Genomic DNA, 17,506 nt, shown 5'->3' with positions numbered 1-17,506 from the left:
GTTGTTAATACAGGGGCAGTTCATCTTTACATTTTAGTGTCATGCACACATAATTATAGTTGAGTAGTAATGATAGCTATCCCCTTGATAATCAGTACAGTGACTCTGCCAGCATGTGGCATTGGCAGTAAGCCTCAATGCTGTTATCCTACCATGTCCCCTGTGCTGCCTCCCCTTTAGATCCCATGTGAGCCCAGCCTGCCGAAAGTGTCCATGTGGAGTCTTACCTGAGTAGGTTAAAGAAGCCAATACATTTATGCTCATTCTGTACATGAGTTTTAGTGTTCCCGGTGTGACGTTTTTTTAAAATATTTTGCTCAGGGTGTTGGTCTGTTTGAGACATGAGGATGTGTAATATTCTAGGTGACCATGGCTGTTCCTGGAGGGACAATGGAAACGCTTGCTGACATTCCACATCATGTGTGGAAGAGCTTGCCCGATGGCCTGAGACTAAGCCCCTCTGCTGTTGATCAAAGTCGAATTGGTGAGTTGAAAATGAGCTACTTTGGGTTTGTTCTAACATCACATTACTTGTCAGTTTCGTAGAAAAGTGATGCAAGTGATTGTTTGTTTGTGATAAAATTCCAATAGCAGCAGTGTATCTTACGATAAGCAGTGAGTGGTTGTGTGGTTTCTGATTCTGTGGTGTTCGCTGGTGTGGTCTAGGGCCCTGTGTTTTGGTTGATCATGTCACATGACCTGGATTTTAACCTTCATTTGAAGTATTTTCCAGAAATGATAATTACACCAAACATGAAAGCAATTGTCTGAGGATGGTGTTGGACCATCTGACATAAAAATAAAAGGGGAACGTTTGATGAAAAGGCTTTTTAAATAAAGGTTTAAATCCAGGTTAAATGATCAATCAAAACACAGGGCCCTAGGACCCTAGGACGAGTGGAGCTCCTGAGACTGATGACCATATAGTAACAACAAGTGATCACAAGGGAGAGGATGAACTAGATAAGGTAGTGGAAGCAGAGTACATTATTAAAAAAAACATCTCCAGCCTGTCCTGGCATGCCTCAGAGAATCAGAGCATTTTAACACATTTTTAGAAACTGAAAAATTCTCTCTATTGCATGGTGAAATTTTGAATTTCATTACACTCCTTTCCCCAGGTGTCTGGGCCTCTAGGTCGATTCCTAAAGGCAAGAGGTTCGGTCCTTTTGTAGGAGAGAAGAAAAAGCGGTCCCAGGTGTCCAGCAATGTATACATGTGGGAGGTGAGCAGCAGAGAATAGAGCGATAGCCTCAGATCAACCTTATTAACACACATCCACAGTACCAGTCAAAAGTTTGGACACACCTACTCATTCCAAGATTTGTCTTTATTTTTACTATTTTGTGCATTGTAGAATAATAGTGAAGACATCAAAACTATGAAATAACACATATGGAATCATGTAGTAACCAAAAAAGTGTTAAACAAATCAAAATATATTTGATATTCTTCAAAGTAGCCACCCGTTGCCTTGATGATGACAGCTTTGCACACTCTTGGCATTCTCTCAACCAGCTTCATGAGGTAGTCACCTGGAATGCCTTGTTAAAAGTTAATTTGTGGAATTTCTTTCCTTAATGCGTTTGAGCCACTCAGTTGTGTTTTGACAAGGTAGGGGTGGTATACAGAAGATAGCCCTATTTGGTAAACGACCAAATCCATATTATGGCAAGAACAGCTCAAATAAGCAAAGATAAATGACAGTCGATCATTGCTTTAAGACATGGTCAGTCATTCTGGAAAAATTCAAGAACTTTGAAAGTTTCTTCAAGTGCAGTTGCAAAAACCATCAAGCGCTATGATGAAACTGGATCTCATGAGGACCACCACAGGAAAGGAAAGGTGTGATGGTGTGGGGTTGCTTTTCTGGTGATGCTGTCAGTGATTTATTTATAATTCAAGGCACACTTAACTAGCATGGCTACCACAGCATTCTGCAGCAATACGCCATCCCGTCTGGTTTGTGCTTAGTGGGACAATCATCAGTTTTTCAACAGGACAATGACCCAAAACACACCTCCAGGCTGTGTTAGGGCTAATTGACCAAGAATGAGAGTGATGGAGGGCTGCATCAGATGACCTGGCCTCTACAATCACCCGAACTCAACCCAGTTGAGATGGTTTGGGATGAATTGAACCGCAGAGTGAAGGAAAAGCAGCCAACAAGTGCTCAGCATGTGGGAACTCCTTCAAGACTGTTGGAAAAGCATTCCTCATGAAGGTGGTTGAGGGAATGCCAAAACTGTGCAAAGCTGTCATCAAGGCAAAAGGTGGCTACTTTGAAGAGTCTCAAATATAAAACATATTTTAATTTAACACTTTTTTTTGGTTACTACATGATTCCATATGTGCTATTTCATAGTTTTGATGTCTTTACTATTATTCTACAATGTAGAAAATAGAAAAATAAAGAAAAACCCTTGAATGAGTAGGTGTTCAAACTTTTGACTGGCACTGTAGGTTGTACACATTACAGGCACAGGACACCCTCCCTATTATTTTATATGCTGTTATCCATTTTCATACATAAATGTTAAAGAATATTGGCTAGATAACCAAGATGTCCTCTGTAGGTGTATTTTCCAGCGAGGGGCTGGATGTGTGTGGATGCCACAGACCCCAGGAAGGGGAACTGGCAACGGTATGTAAACTGGGCTAACTCCACTCAGGAACAGAACCTTTTCCCCATAGAGATAAACCGAGCCATTTACTACAAAGTGTTACGGGTAAGTTAGACTTTTAGTCTCACTGGTAAAATGTTATTCTCATTCAGTTGATCACTAAAGCAGAGTGATGGGGTGGTTTGCTATTTAGGCATGTGAATTAGAGCTGGGCAATATGGACAAAAATCCATATTTGGATAAATTACTTGAATTGATGCAATAACGATGAATAGAATATGTTTATAATAATTAATGTGCACCATAGTTTTATTTTTTTTATTCATTTAAACTACTACTACTAGTTTTGATGGTTCTAGCCATCAATTGTCCCATTAACTATCACCCTAATAAGCAAACTTATTTCATTTCAAACTTAACATTTCTCTAGTTTGGGCTACTTATTGTAATGAACGATATCAGCAAAATGCCTGCGATAAGTGATCTATCTGTATGGTCAGATTTTCGGTTTATCGTCCCAGCTCTAATGTGATTCTAGAGTATTGGCTATTTAGATTCTTATTAAAGGGGCAATCGGTTGCTACATCCATTTTTGGACTAACAAATGACTGATATATTCTTAAAGAATCAATAGGTACATAACTTATAAATGCCCCATTAGCTTAGTTCAGCTGTCGTAACCCATCAGAATCTAAAATGGAAGTTTGTTGTGATCCAATGTTTGTAAAGAAAGTAAATGTCAACAAACACTATATAGCCTCAAAACATGGTTAAAACGATCATTGTTGTCATTGATGGTTAGTCCTTGCATCCATAGCTCTGTCTATGAATTTGACAGTGGTTAAAATTGTCCTGCCCCAACCCTCAGCTTTTTACTGAAAACAGGGGTGGGGAAAGCGTTGTTTGTGTTTCATCAGCTGATTTCTGCTTTGAAGCCAAATGAGAGAATTACAACGTTTTGGTCTTTGCTATGTTTACCATTGTATGTACCTCTTTCTATAATTAATGCCAATTTTACATGTTGTCTCTGGTATACTTGGGTAGGCTAATAAATAATTTACATAAAAATAATGACATTTTACATTTTAAAATACCGTTTGCCACCCAACTACCGTAGCTACCAAAATGTCAAGACCTAACATTCCTGTTGTTGGACTCTGACTTGACAGACACGACAGGGGCCCAAATATTTCGTCCTGTCTTTTAGCAAACATGTCTCTGATTGGCTCCCACTCTCCTCTTTCCTTGTAACAGCCAATTGGGCCAGGGGATGAGCTGCTGGTGTGGTACAATGGGGAAGACAACCCTGAGATAACAGCTGCACTAGAGGAAGAAAGAGGCAGCAGTCTGAGCAAGAAAAATTCACCCAGGGCAAAGCGAGGTAAGGCGTACACCCCTACAATAAAACAAATCTTGTCATACATTTTGCAGGAGATTATTTAGCAACCTTTTCGATACGGTAGTTCGCAGTGGTTAGCAGCAGTCGAAGAAGATGGTATTCATGCCATTTCAAAGTTTAATTATTGATAGCATGCTAGCTAGCTTAGCTAACTGTAGCGAGGTTTTGATGCAGTCCATTTTTTTCCTTCCAAACTTTCAGTCTCAAAAAGTTAGATACTTTTATACTACTGTTAATTCGTATAAAGAGTGTGATTTCAGCTAAATTGGTAGCTGTTATGTAACAACACAGGCAGTACGTCACTGTCAACATTAGCTAGTCAGCTAAATAAATCAGAATAATAAGTTAGCTAGCTAACTCATCATGTCGTTTTATATGACGCGTCCTTTCCAGATTTACAACTCAGTTGCGAGCCACGTTATCTGATCGGTTGATTACATTAGATACTTACCTATATTTAAAAGGTACCCAGCTAGTTAGTTCTGTTACAAGGCTTGCAGGTTATGGATTTCATAGTCTGATCTGTTTGTTTCGATCGGACCTGTCAATCCAGTTCAGGTAGCTAGCAGGCTAAATCAAGCCCGGACGTGCCAGACAACCCGTGCAGGGAAGATGGCAAGCGCTGGCTTTGTGTTCAGCAAATGGCTAACTGATCAAAACAAGGCCGTTGTGATAATGGGGGAAAAGTAGCTAGGGTAGATAACTTAAGGTATGTGTCATACATGTGTTGTAAACCCTTAACGGAAGCTACATCTAGCCAGCTACTCACTGTTAGCTAGCTGGATAAGTTATCAATTTTGGCTGTACCATCGCAAGGAATATATGCCTGCCCTGAAAATAAACACACTTTGTTTGAGTTTTTCGATGTAGCCAAGACTACTTAGCTGAACGGTTAGATATTTTGTTAATTTCCCCAGGTAAGTGTGAGCTCTATTTTCATTTGGCCTAGGGAGGGTAGCTAGCTATTCAGCCAAAACCAATGCAAAGTTGAGGTAGTGCAGACTAGGCCCTGGATGAATGCAGTTGCACAAGCTCTGAAGTCCCACCCTTCCTTTCTCAAACCTTCAGATTGAGTTGCATTTTCCATAATTATCTTTTGATTTAGGCTAGCTGCTAGAATGAAATCCGTAGAATTTGAGAATTCTTTCTCCATGTAATTGGACTAGTGTTTATTTTTCAATATGAAGGAAAGTGTTGGTGGTATATCCACATTCACTACTGTACGTCTATATGTGGTGTAGGCTTATGCATGCAACCCTTGTCTGTTTTTGAATTTGCAGTATGATTTATTGTCTTAGTGATATGTTAGAAGTCTCAACATTCAGAGTTGTGTAATATTGAGATTGAGCCTGCTTGTCATTCATCTGCAATCCCTCTATGCTAAACGATATTAGCATATCTGTATCAAATGCCCAACAATAAGTGGGTACTTCAGGCAGAAAGCCTAAATGCTAGCAACATTTCAATACTTGTTTCCAAGCACTCAAACTTGTTACATTTTCTGACTTGAAACCCATTTGAGTGGCACTGTTTTATATTTTGCAGAATGCATTTGACCATGCTTGTCAGATGACTGAGCTGTAGCATGTGTTTCTGTGGCATGAATCAGGCTTTGTAGACCATACCAGATTACCTACTTGTCACAGCAACTCCAGTGATGACTGGGTGCTAGCCCAGTCTTTTGAGGCAGGCTGAGATTAAAACTTAAAATGGTCTCCTGCCTAGGGCCATAAATACCACAATGATGAGCCATTCCATAATTCACTTCACATTTGTGTGTTCATTATGTAGCCAAGACAAGTGTTTTATTCTTGAAATATTCAGAATGAGGGCATTAAGCCTGCTAAAAGTAATTTTGGCCGGTCGTTTTATTTTAATGTATTGGACTTATAACATACTTTTTAACCTGCAGCAGCTTGTAAAAAAACAAAACATTGTCAATATTCAAAGAATATTTTTACATAAGCTCACGTGGTACTTGACCTACATTTTTCAGATCCTGTTCAGCAGTCAAATCTTGCTTTGCTTTCCACATTTTAATGTTATGAGTTTGTAATTGCACGTGGTTTTACGTGCCAACCAATACGCAGCACAGTTGTGAGTTGAGGTGTGAAAGAGAATTAGTACATCTCCTTTTCTAATAGTGGATTTGCTTACATAGAAGTAGTCCAATGTCAACATTGTGAAATAATTAAACTCCACAACTTACCAGTATTGCTTTGGTGTGAAATGGTTTATTTGAGTTTAGCTAATGTTTGTTGGTTGATGTGTGCTTTCCCCCTTAGCCAGAAGAAAGCTGTTGGAGGGAGCAAGACAGGCTGGTTTGGGTGCATTCCGTGGGCCCAAGCAAACAGGCGTAACCAAACCTATTGTCAAAGAGATGTGGGACACAGAGGAAGGTTAGTAGTTCTCCCATTATTATGGATATTTGTTTAATTTGGGGAGTCAGTTGAGGTTGTAAGTAGGGCTATGGTGGTCATGACATTTTGTCAGCCAATTATTGACATGCAAAAGACTGCCGGTCTCACGGTAATTGACTGTTAATTAACACAAACAAGTTTAGCATCTCCACGCATCCCAGCTGCGTTCAAGCCGCTGATGTGCACCTTTGGAACTGCTACATGTAAAACGGTGATGGTCTCCCTAGTGGCGCGGTGGTCTAAGACACTGCATTGCAGTGCTAGCTGTGCCACTAGAGATTCTGGGTTTGAGTCCAGGCTCTGTCGCAGCCGGCTGCGGCCGGGAGACCCATGGTACGGCGCACAATTGGGGAGGGTTTGGCCGGCAGGGATGTCCTTGTCCCATCGCGCACTAGCGACTCCTGTGGCGGGCCGGGCGCAGTGTACGCTGACACGGTCGCCAGGTGCACGGTGTTTCCTCCGACACATTGGTGCGGCTGGCTTCCGGGTTAAAGTGGACATTGTGTCAAGAAGCAGTGCGGCTTGGTTGGGTCGGGTTTCAAAGGACGCACGGCTTTTGACCTTCGCCTCTCCCGAGTCCGTACAGGAGTTGCAGCGTTGAGAAAATACTAAATACCAATTGGATACCACAAAATTGGGGTGAAAATGGGGTAAAAACATATATATATAATAAAATTAATACACACCATCACAATAAATACATTGTTTATTTCTGGCCTAAAGAAACATTATGACATGAATAAAATCTATTTTAGAATAACAGAATATGAATTGGCCAACTATGTTATCTGGCTATGCTCCATGTCCTGGCAGTTGGCTTGTTCATTTAGCTGAAATGATATGCTTGGAAGTGGAGTTGGAGGGCCAGTAGGAGGCACTCTTTCCTCTGGTCTAAAAAAATATCCCAATGCCCCAGGGCAGTGATTGGGGACACTGCCCTGTGTAGGGTGCCATCTTTCGGATGGGACGTTAAACGGGTGTCCTGACTCTCTGAGGTCATTAAAGATCCCATGGCACTTATCGTAAGAGTAGGGGTGTTAACCCCGGTGTCCTGGCTAAATCCCCAATCTGGCCCTCAAACCATCACGGTCACCTAATAATCCCCAGTATACAATTGGCTCATTCATCCCCCTCCTCTCCCCTGTAACTATCCCCCAGGTTGTTGCTGGAAATGAGAACGTGTTCTCAGTCAACTTACCTGGTAAAATAAAGGATAAATAAATAAGTCCCATGCCATTATTTTATTTTATATGATTTTATAGTAAGAAGAATATAATTGATCTTACCTGAAAGGATATTTTTCCCATTCTGGAGCAAGAGTGCATGTGGCTATGTTGAGTGTAAAAAGTGATAATTTGAAACAGGTCCTATATGCTCGGTTTAGAGTTACTTGGGAACTTTAGTTGCGAATGATACAAACCTTAGAATGTCTTAGAAATCAAAACGTATATGGGCTGCATGATGCAACTATAGGCTATTGATGATAAGAGAAAGTCGGAAAAAAAGCTTGCGCGCTGTTCCTTGCATCAGGCTGCACACGCTGTTCTCTCAAGTGAACATATTTTCATCCATCAGACAATTCAGAATTTAATCTTGTATTTACTGATATGTCAAATTTTGTTTCGATTTAGAATGGCCTTTTGATCAAATGGGCAGGAACAGGGAGAAAAAAGACATGGCATCTCTATGCACTCAAATAGGGAATGGTGGCTTCGCAATTTCCCGCCAGTCCGTTTTTCAATGATGCCTGGTAGGCTACTTTGGTTTTATAGCTGAGCATGTGCTTAATATGAGCAGCTGAGGGATAAACATAAGAATACTTATTTCCCTCCACACATCAACCACTGTTTGAGGAGCATGCTCTCCCTGCGCGACAGCCGAACTCTGAATGCCATGGGCTCTCCAACCCTGTTCCTGCACCACCTACCCAGTGCTTAATTTGGGAGAACAAGTCAAATCTGTTGGAACATTGGTTAGTAACCATGTTTTCGATAACAAAACATATTTCACTAAACTGTTGGTAGCCAGTCTGCACGCTGCAGAAAGGAATAAAGGACACAGGAGAGGAGATGGAAACGCATGGTGGTGAGATTCTGGAGCTAAAGGTAATATCATCCTATTCATTTTGAAAATATAAAAAATGACTAGGCTATTCAAAATCGTATAGGAATTCACTGTAAGCAGCCCTGCACAATCAGTTAACCAACAGCATCGCCTAGGGTGGCTGTGGTTCCCAAACTTTTTGTAGTCCTGTACCCCTTCAAACATTCAACCTCCAGCTGCGTACCAGGGTCAGCGCACTCTCAAATGTTGTTTTTTGCCATCATTGTAAGCCTGCGACACACACACACTATACGATACATTTATTAAACATACAAATTAGTACGTTTTTGTCACAACCCGGCTCGTGGGAAGTGACAAAGAGCTCTTATAGGACCAGGGCACATATAATAATAATCAGTAATTTTGCTCTTTTATTTAACCATCTTACATATAAAACCTTTCGTTCATCAAAAATGGAATAACACAGGTTAATGAGAAGGGTGTGCTTGAAAGGATGCACATAACTCTGCAATGTTGTATTGGAGAAAGTCTCAGTCTTAAATAATTTTCCACACACATTCTGTGCCTGTATTTAGTTTTCATAATAGTGAGGGCTGAGAATCCACTCTCACGTTGGTATGTGGTTGCAAAGGGCATCGGTGTCTTAACAGCGCGATTTGCCAAGGCAGGATACTCTGAGCGCAGCCCTATCCATCTGTCAGTTGCTTCTGATTAGATTACATTTTCACAGAACCGCTTGTTGCAATTTCGATGAGGCTTTCTTGTTCAGTTATTGGTAAGTGGACTGGAGGCAGGGCATGAAAGGGATAACGAATCCAGTTGTTTGTTTCATCCATTTTGGGAAAGTACCTGCTCACACAGGTGCTTCGTTATATCACATTTGACATTGTCTGTAAGCTTGAGTTCATTTGTACACACAAAATCATACAATGATGGAAAGACCTGTGTGTTGTCCTTGCTAATGAAGACGGAGAAGAGCTCCAACTTCTTAATCAGGTCCAACTTGTTCCGCACATTGAATGTAGTTGCGGAGAGTCCCTGTAATCCTAGATTCAGATCATTCAGGCGAGAAAAAACATCACCCAGATAGGCCAGTCGTGTGAGAAACTCATCATCATGCCAGCGGTCAGGCAAGTGAAAATGATGGTCAGTAAAGAACACTAAGTTCGTAAAAAAAAACGTGTCAATACTTTGCCCCTTGATAACCAGCGCACTTCTGTATGTTGTAAAAGCATTACCAAGAGCCTCTCGGTGGATGCTGCGGTGTACCCAAGTGGCGTCGGGAGAAACTGCTTGCCCGCGCGTTACCACTCCACTATGTCTCCCTGTCATGGCTTTTGCGCCATCAGCACAGATACCAACATGAGCTGCAGCTATTTTTGTCTACATACCGACCGTTAGTGGAATTCCTGCTGAGAGAGTAATGGTTAATGTGATTGGATGTTCAGTATTTGACTAGGCTACCTGTATTTGACATTGTGTCGTTATTTCGCTGAACACTAGATGGTTTAATTTTATTTTTGGCAGTGAAATGAGGCTACTCAGACTCAGGAAGAAAAAAAACTCACCCAAAAGTATAGCCCCGTTAGAAAATATAAATGGACTGTTAGAAAATGTGAAGAAAAGTCAAATATTTTGTGTACCCTCGACGGCATTGCGCGTATCCCAGTTTGGGAATACCTGGCCTAGGGCTAGACGTTCTCCCCCAGACTCATGGATAGAACGTTTGGAGCGTAGGATAAGGTAACCAGTACATCCAGTATGCATAATAATACAGTCCATACTCAAAGGTGATTACTAGAAGGTATTTCATTTTGGAGTATAGGCTGCTAGACCAATTATCTACCAAAGACATCTTAAATCAGTTTTGTTTCATGTTTTTCCTGCCATGCTTAATATGCGGTAGGCGATGTATTGTATAACAGCTCAATCATATTTTGATTCATTTTTTGGGGGGGGAGGAGCTGGGGGCGGCAGGGTAACCTGGTGGTTAGAGCGTTGGACTAGTAACTGGAAGGTTGCAAGTTCAAACCCCCGAGCTGACAAGGTACAAATCTGTCGTTCTGCCCCTGAACAGGCAGTTAACCCACTGTTCCTAGGCCGTCATTGAAAATAAGAATTTGTTCTTAACTGACTTGCCTAGTTAAATAAAGGTTAAATAAATATGCATAAGCTCTAATATGTGTATGGGTATTATGAATTAGTACCCTGATGAAGACGGCTTGGCTGTCAATGTTGGTAAATTAAATTCTTTGCATCTGAGCTCCTAGAGTGTGCGGCTCACTTTTATTTTTATATTATGAATTAGAGAGAGTTGTCCATTTTGTTGTTAGACTTTGAAACAACATCCACAACAACCCTGTTTTATACTCCGTTTTATTTTACTTGTCACATGCAGATGTTAATGCGAGTGTAGCGAAATGCTGAGTTGTAAAAGGATGATACTGTTTTGATGTGATCTTCTGTTGTATTTGCGTTGATGTCAGAGTGGTTAGAGGGACAATAGAGTGGTGAGTACCAGGGTATTAGGACCAGCTGGTCGTTAGGGTCCTACCAACGCATGACCTGAGCGCATAAGGAGATTAGTGTGATTCAAAGGTCATGTGGCATTTTACTGCAGTCGTTAGTGGCGGTAATACGGTCACCGCAACAGCCCTAGGTATAAGCTAGTTAAATCCTGTTATTCATGTCTTTCAAACGTTTCGGCTATACTCTTCTCTTAAAATCTTAAAAGCATTTCTTCAATTAATTTTTTTTACATTTAAATGATGTAACTAACTGTTGTTCTGCTGTTGTTGTAGGTGCAAATGAGGAAGACGAGAGACTCTCCCAGTCACCAGGGCCTTCCAAGGGGACTCGGGAGAGCTCCCCCATGGGGAGGAACGGCCTCTCTCAAGCCCAGTTCATCTCAGCAGCAATGAGAGGGGAAGCGGAGGAGGATGATGAAGAGGAAGACCCAGGGGATCTGCAGCAGCCGCTGTCACTGACACAGCAGTGTGCTCAGTCTGCGACTGAAGCTGAGCCAGAGGAGAGGAGTGAGCAGCCTGATCTGCCACTAAGCCATAGCAGCCCAGTTGAGGAGGGGCCTGGGAGCCTTCAGCATGACACTGAGACTGCCTCATCCCTACCAAGGGCTGAACCAGAGGCAGACCCTGACCCCGACCCTGACCTGGAAGGTGACCCCCACGGAGAGGAGTCCCATCCCTGCCAGCACTGCGAGCGCCATTTCTCCACCAAACAGGGCTTGGAGCGCCACACACACATCCATGCCACCGCAAACCAGCAAACGCACACGTTCAAATGCCGTTACTGTGGCAAGTCCTTCGGCTCGCAGGTGGGACGTCGGCGGCACGAGCGGAGGCATGAGAACGGGCCAAAAAACAAAGGCCAAAGGCCTGGCTCACTAGCTGGGACTGCTACTTTACTCACTCCTCTGGGGCAGGCTGGTGGTTCGAGCCCAGACTGTGGCACTGTCTCTGGCCACTACGTTGTCAGGGGCTCCCCTGTCCCTGGAGGACCTATGGGGAGCCTTGAGGTTGTGAGGAAGGACCCTGCGGCTGAGAGTGACCGGCCGTTTATCGTGGATGAGAATGGTGAGACAAAGGAGCTTCATCCCTGCAAGTACTGTAATAAGGCTTTCGGCACTCACACCAACATGCGCAGACACCAGCGCAGAATCCACGAGCGCCACTTACTGCCCAAGGGTATCCGCAGGAAAGGCATGCTGCTGCAGGAGAGCCCATCTCAGCAGCAGCTGCATCATCTGCCTGAACAGTCCCCTAGCGTCAGCCCACCCCTCGTCTATGTGCCCAGTGCAGACACTGAGGATGAGGGGGACCGAGAGGAGTACCTGGTCGACATAGCCAATAACATCTCGGAGAATCTCAGCCTGTACATCGACGGCAAGATCCTGTCCACTAGTTCAGTCAGTGGCTGTGAGGTGATCGAAGTGGACTCCAGTTCTGCAGCACTGTTTGGTCTCGACGCAGTGGTCATCAGCCCCAATCAGATCAGTCAGGCTCTCAAAGTGGATACCAGGACATGTGCTGTGAGGCAGGTCTCGAATCTCGGCCAGCCCATGTCGAAAAGGAGAACGTCGACACCCCCGCTCATGCCAAGTCTTAAAATGGAGTCTGAAACTGGGTCCTCTTCCGCCTCCTCTTCCTCCTCCACGTCTTCCTCATCCGCCTTGTTGGTGGGAAGTGTCTTCCCTCAGTCCTCAGACTCATTAGCATTTCAAAAGGAGAAAACTATCTATCTGTCTCCTAAGCTCAAACAGCTCCTCCAGACTCAGACAGACAGTCAGAAACCTGCCATTGCCCTGATAGCAGAGAGGCACAGATTAGCTCCCCCTCTCTCCGTTACGTCTCTGCCTGCAGCCTCAGGCAGGTTCAAGAGAAGAACAGCTTCCCCCTCCTCATCTCCACAGCTCAGCCCTGCGCTGAAAGCAAACGGCTGCAAGAACGAGGCGGGGGTCTCGTCGTACACCCTCAAGGTGCCAAATCTGGAGACCCTGGGCTTGTCCCCTGCCTGGAGTCTGTCCAGCAAGGAGGAGAGGGACACACTGAGTCCCAGCGGGAAGAACGGGTGCAGCTGGTCTGCCTCTCGGACCGGAGGGAACTCTTGTAATCAGCAGCCCTTGGATCTGTCCAGCGGCATCAGTAAGAGGAGGGACAGCTTCAACAAGACGCCCGGGGAGGTAGTGCTGGATTTAAGCATGAGTCGGAAGAGTACAGCAGAGTCTAAGGGAAGTCCATCTCTGGCACAGCCCCCCACCAAGAAGAAGAAGCCCAACACCAGCATGCTAGAGAAGGTGTTGATGAACGAGTACGCCGGCTTAAGCCCAGCAGAAGAGGAAGGCTCTTCTCCCCTGGGAAGCCCAGATTCTCAATATACTGCAGGCAGTGGTACAGGTACCGCATCTCACAGTCCCTCTTCCAATCTGCCCTCTGAATCAGCCCATCCCTCTCCCCCCTCTCTAACGCCCTTCACGATGAACCCCTCCTCCCCTTGCGGCTCCAGCCTGACCTCTCCAACGCCACCTCCCCCTGTCCTACCCACCATGCCCTCACCAGACTGCCCTACGCTCATCAGCTCTCTCCCTGTCCTCTCCCACAAAATGTCCCCCAGATCTATCGACCAAGGTGAGGACGAGCCAGTTTGCGTATCGAACTCTACCACAGCAGAGACAATGTTAGCTGCAGTAAGTAACAGTTATGGAGATGAGGAACATATCAATAAGCCAATAGACTCTAATCCAGATCCCCTTACCAGGAAAGCTATTTCAAGCCCCTCTACGGAGCCCTCCTTGGTATCTGATGCTGTCGCTCTGAGTCTGTCCTCAACACAATCGAAACCTGCTAGGACTGGGAACCAAAGTTTGCTGGATGTTCAAGTGAATCAAGACCTGGAACCGATTATTACTGAGGGACAGGAGAAATCCCAATGCTCTGAACTCCCTGTATTATCATCCGTAACAGAATCCCTCCTCTCTGCCTCATCGACCTCGCCTGCTGCCATATCGGATATCCCAGCTCCACCCGCTGTCTCCCCGCCATCTCTCTCTAGCACTGTGATTAAAGGGGATCCCCAGCACAGTGAACAGCTGGCTGACTTAGTCCTTTCTCCTAGTGGCACAGGGTCTTCACCTCTGTCTGCTGCTGCTGACAAACCCTCGTCGTTGTCGGAGGAGGAAGAGGGATCGCCGCCAGAGCTCTTCAGTAAGAGCTTTGTGTGTAATGTATGTGAGGACCCCTTCCGCGCCATCAAAGAGCTCAGTCGGCACATCCTAGAGCACGCCGCTGAGTGGCCCTACAAGTGTGAGTTCTGCGTGCAGCTGTTCGGGAACGCCCCTGCTCTGCTGGAGCACCGCACGGCCCTCCACGGCGTGGGACGCGTCTTTGTCTGCTCCGTCTGCTCCAAGGAGTTCGCCTTCCTCTGCAACCTCCAGCAGCACCAGAAGGACCTGCATCCCAGCCAGCCGTGCACTCACACAGCGGTGGAGAACGGCAAGCCCAGGCCACAGAACTACACAGACCCAGCCAGGGCCAAAGAGGAGAGTAACCCCTCCTCAACCGTAGCCACAGGGCCTGAGTCCTCTCCTGAAGTTGCTTCCTCCCAGGGGGTCTCTGATGTGAAGAAGGAGGAGCCTGATACTAACGGGAAGCATGAGGAGGATGGACTGGAGGACCTAACTGAAGAGCTGTACACTACTATAAAGATCATGGCCTCTGAGGGAGGCAAGCCTAAAGGCCCAGATGTACGCCTGGGCATTAATCAACACTACCCCAGTTTCAAGCCACCCCCCTTCCCCTACCACAACCGCACTGCTGCAGGCTCTGTGGCCTCGGCCACCAACTTCACTACCCACAACATCCCCCAGACATTCAGCACTGCCATCCGCTGCACCAAATGCGGCAAGAGTTTCGACAACATGCCCGAGCTGCACAAGCACATACTAGCCTGTGCCAACGCCAGTGATAAGAGGCGGTACACTCCCAAGAAGAACCCCATCCCTCTGAGACAGATAGTGAAGCCCCAGAACGGCTCTCTGTCGCCTGCCTCTGCTGCCAACGCAGGGCACAACGCCTTCCGCAGAATGGGCCAACCCAAGAGGCTCAACTTCAACCAAGAACCGCTTGGCAAAACCAAGATGAGTTCCCTCGGTAAGAAGAAGAGCCAGCTGGTTCAGAAGGCCATCGGGCAGAGGAATGAGACTGCAGCTACTGTTAACAAGGCCCCTAGCCAGGTTAAACAGGAGGAGCCGCAAGAGCAGGAGGTCCACGTATGCCCTCACTGCAGCCGAGAGTTCACCTACCCTGCCAGCCTCAGTAAACATATAGCAGGCAGCTGTCCCATGAAGCCAGTCTCTAAAAAGGCCAAAAAGGGGGCCGCAACAGAGGCAACACCAGCTGTAGACAAAAACATGAGCCTTCGACGGAGAACCACAGACTCTGAGATCCAGCAGCCAGAACCGGCTGAGCCGGTTCCCAAAACGCTTAGCAAAACTCGGGCTCGCAACTCTGGACCTGGCCCTGCTGAGGCCCCACAACCGGTGGGTAAAGGAAAGATGGCTGCCACACAGGTGTGCACCAAGAGGCCAGCCTCTTTCCCAGCAGCCACAGTTTCTCTCAGCAAGAAAAGTAAAAAAGGCAAAGTTCAATCGTTACCCCCCACCCCGTTGCCCTCCGAGAGTCCCAGTGACTCTGCACCGCGGCCAGCAGCTCAGACAAAGCAACGCATGGGCAAGGAAGTGCCACCCAAGAAGAGAGCGGAGGTGAAATCGCCCCCACAGCAGCAGTCTCAGGTGCCGCCTAAGAAAGAAGGGGAACGGTTCTCTCTGAGAGCGAGGGAGCGAGCTGTCGGGCCGGTGACCCGGAGCCTACAGATGGCCAACACTGCAGCTCCTGTGGAGGTGAAAACAGATGACCTCTCCAGCCAGGAGCCTGAAGAGACTCAGGTAAGGTTACTTTCAAACAGTGTCCAGTCTCAGCCCATGTAGAAGTATTACCTAATTAATTCATACTAAGTTACTTTTAAATCAACCTTTACACAATAATCTGTGCCTTAGAGAGCACTTTCAACACGAGGTGGTTCTGTTAATCAGGTTCTGTGTTGCACTTCAAGGTAGAGAAGACGTATCACTGTAGCTGATACTTGTTGTCTCGTGTCTTCCAGGAGTACTTGCTGAAGTGAGCCAGGTAGAGAAATGTGGATTCTGTGGATTAACAAGTCCCCGGCTAGGAGGATGTCGCTGTGCTGGCTCGCCTCTGAGGAGAAACTCTGGCCTTCCCAAGGATCAGACAGACAGACAGACACAGACAGACAGACACAGACAGACAGACACAGACAGACAGACACAGACAGACAGACACAGACAGACAGACACAGACAGACAGACACAGACAGACAGACACAGACAGACAGACAGACAGACAGACACAGACAGACACAGACAGACAGACAGACAGACAGACAGACAGACAGACAGACAGACAGACAGACAGACACAGACAGACAGACACAGACAGACAGACAGACACAGACAGACAGACACAGACAGACAGACACAGACAGACAGACACAGACAGACAGACACAGACAGACACAGACAGACAGACAGACACAGACAGACAGACAGACACAGACAGACAGACAGACACAGACAGACAGACAGACACAGACAGACAGACACAGACAGACAGACACAGACAGACACAGACAGACAGACAGACAGACACAGACAGACAGACAGACACAGACAGACAGACAGACACAGACAGACAGACAGACACAGACAGACAGACAGACACAGACAGACAGACACAGACAGACAGACACAGACAGACAGACACAGACAGACAGACACAGACAGACAGACACAGACAGACACAGACAGACACACAGACAGACACAGACAGACACAGACAGACAGACAGACACAGAAAGACAGACAGACAGACACAGAAAGACAGACAGACACAGACAGACAGACACAGAAAGACAGACAGACAGACACAGACAGACAGACACAGACAGACAGACACAGACAGACAGACACAGACAGACAGACACAGACAGACAGACACAGACAGACAGACACAGACAGACAGACAGACACAGACACAGACAGACAGACAGACAGACAGACAGACAGACAGACACAGACAGACAGACACAGACAGACAGACACAGACAGACAGACACAGACAGACAGACACAGACAGACACAGACAGACAGACAGACAGATACAGACAGACACAGACAGACAGACAGATACAGACACAGACACAGAGACAGACACAGAGACAGACCGGAGGATCTGGAGGTGTGCTGGCGCCATTACAGGACAACATGAACTCTGTTCTCTACTCCCTTCACATCACATGCTGTGTTGGCTGAACAGAGGGAGGCGCGCCTCTCTCTACATCACTCTCTGTGAAATGAGCCTGGGACAGGGTGCAGATTTTAAACACAAAAAAAGAAAGGATTAAACAGA

General features: G+C 45.8%; 1 protein-coding gene across 1 annotated transcript; it reads left to right on the top strand.

Moving 5' to 3' along the window:
* The first annotated feature begins 354 nt into the window (after window positions 1-354).
* Window positions 355-17,506, top strand: prdm2b (PR domain containing 2, with ZNF domain b). The gene is made up of 7 exons (XM_021609354.3): window positions 355-484; window positions 1,122-1,225; window positions 2,577-2,729; window positions 3,879-4,005; window positions 6,309-6,422; window positions 11,309-15,966; window positions 16,185-17,506. The coding sequence occupies exons 1-7, from the start codon at window positions 370-372 to the stop codon at window positions 16,200-16,202; spliced, it is 5,289 nt and encodes a 1,762-aa protein (XP_021465029.2). The 5' UTR covers window positions 355-369; the 3' UTR covers window positions 16,203-17,506.

The sequence above is a fragment of the Oncorhynchus mykiss genome, chromosome 7, assembly GCF_057628025.1.
Source record: "Oncorhynchus mykiss isolate SJ-2025 chromosome 7, ASM5762802v1, whole genome shotgun sequence".
Lineage (NCBI taxonomy): Eukaryota > Metazoa > Chordata > Actinopteri > Salmoniformes > Salmonidae > Oncorhynchus > Oncorhynchus mykiss.
This window is presented reverse-complemented; position numbering and strand designations above follow the sequence as displayed.

Bases quoted from the DNA above. Each gene is read 5' to 3' on its own strand.
- prdm2b (XM_021609354.3), top strand. From the start codon at position 370: ATGGCTGTTCCTGGAGGGACAATGGAAACGCTTGCTGACATTCCACAT. The intron at 4,006-6,308 runs GTAAGGCGTACA...TTTCCCCCTTAG, and splicing joins TTCACCCAGGGCAAAGCGAG to CCAGAAGAAAGCTGTTGGAG. The intron at 6,423-11,308 runs GTTAGTAGTTCT...CTGTTGTTGTAG, and splicing joins GATGTGGGACACAGAGGAAG to GTGCAAATGAGGAAGACGAG.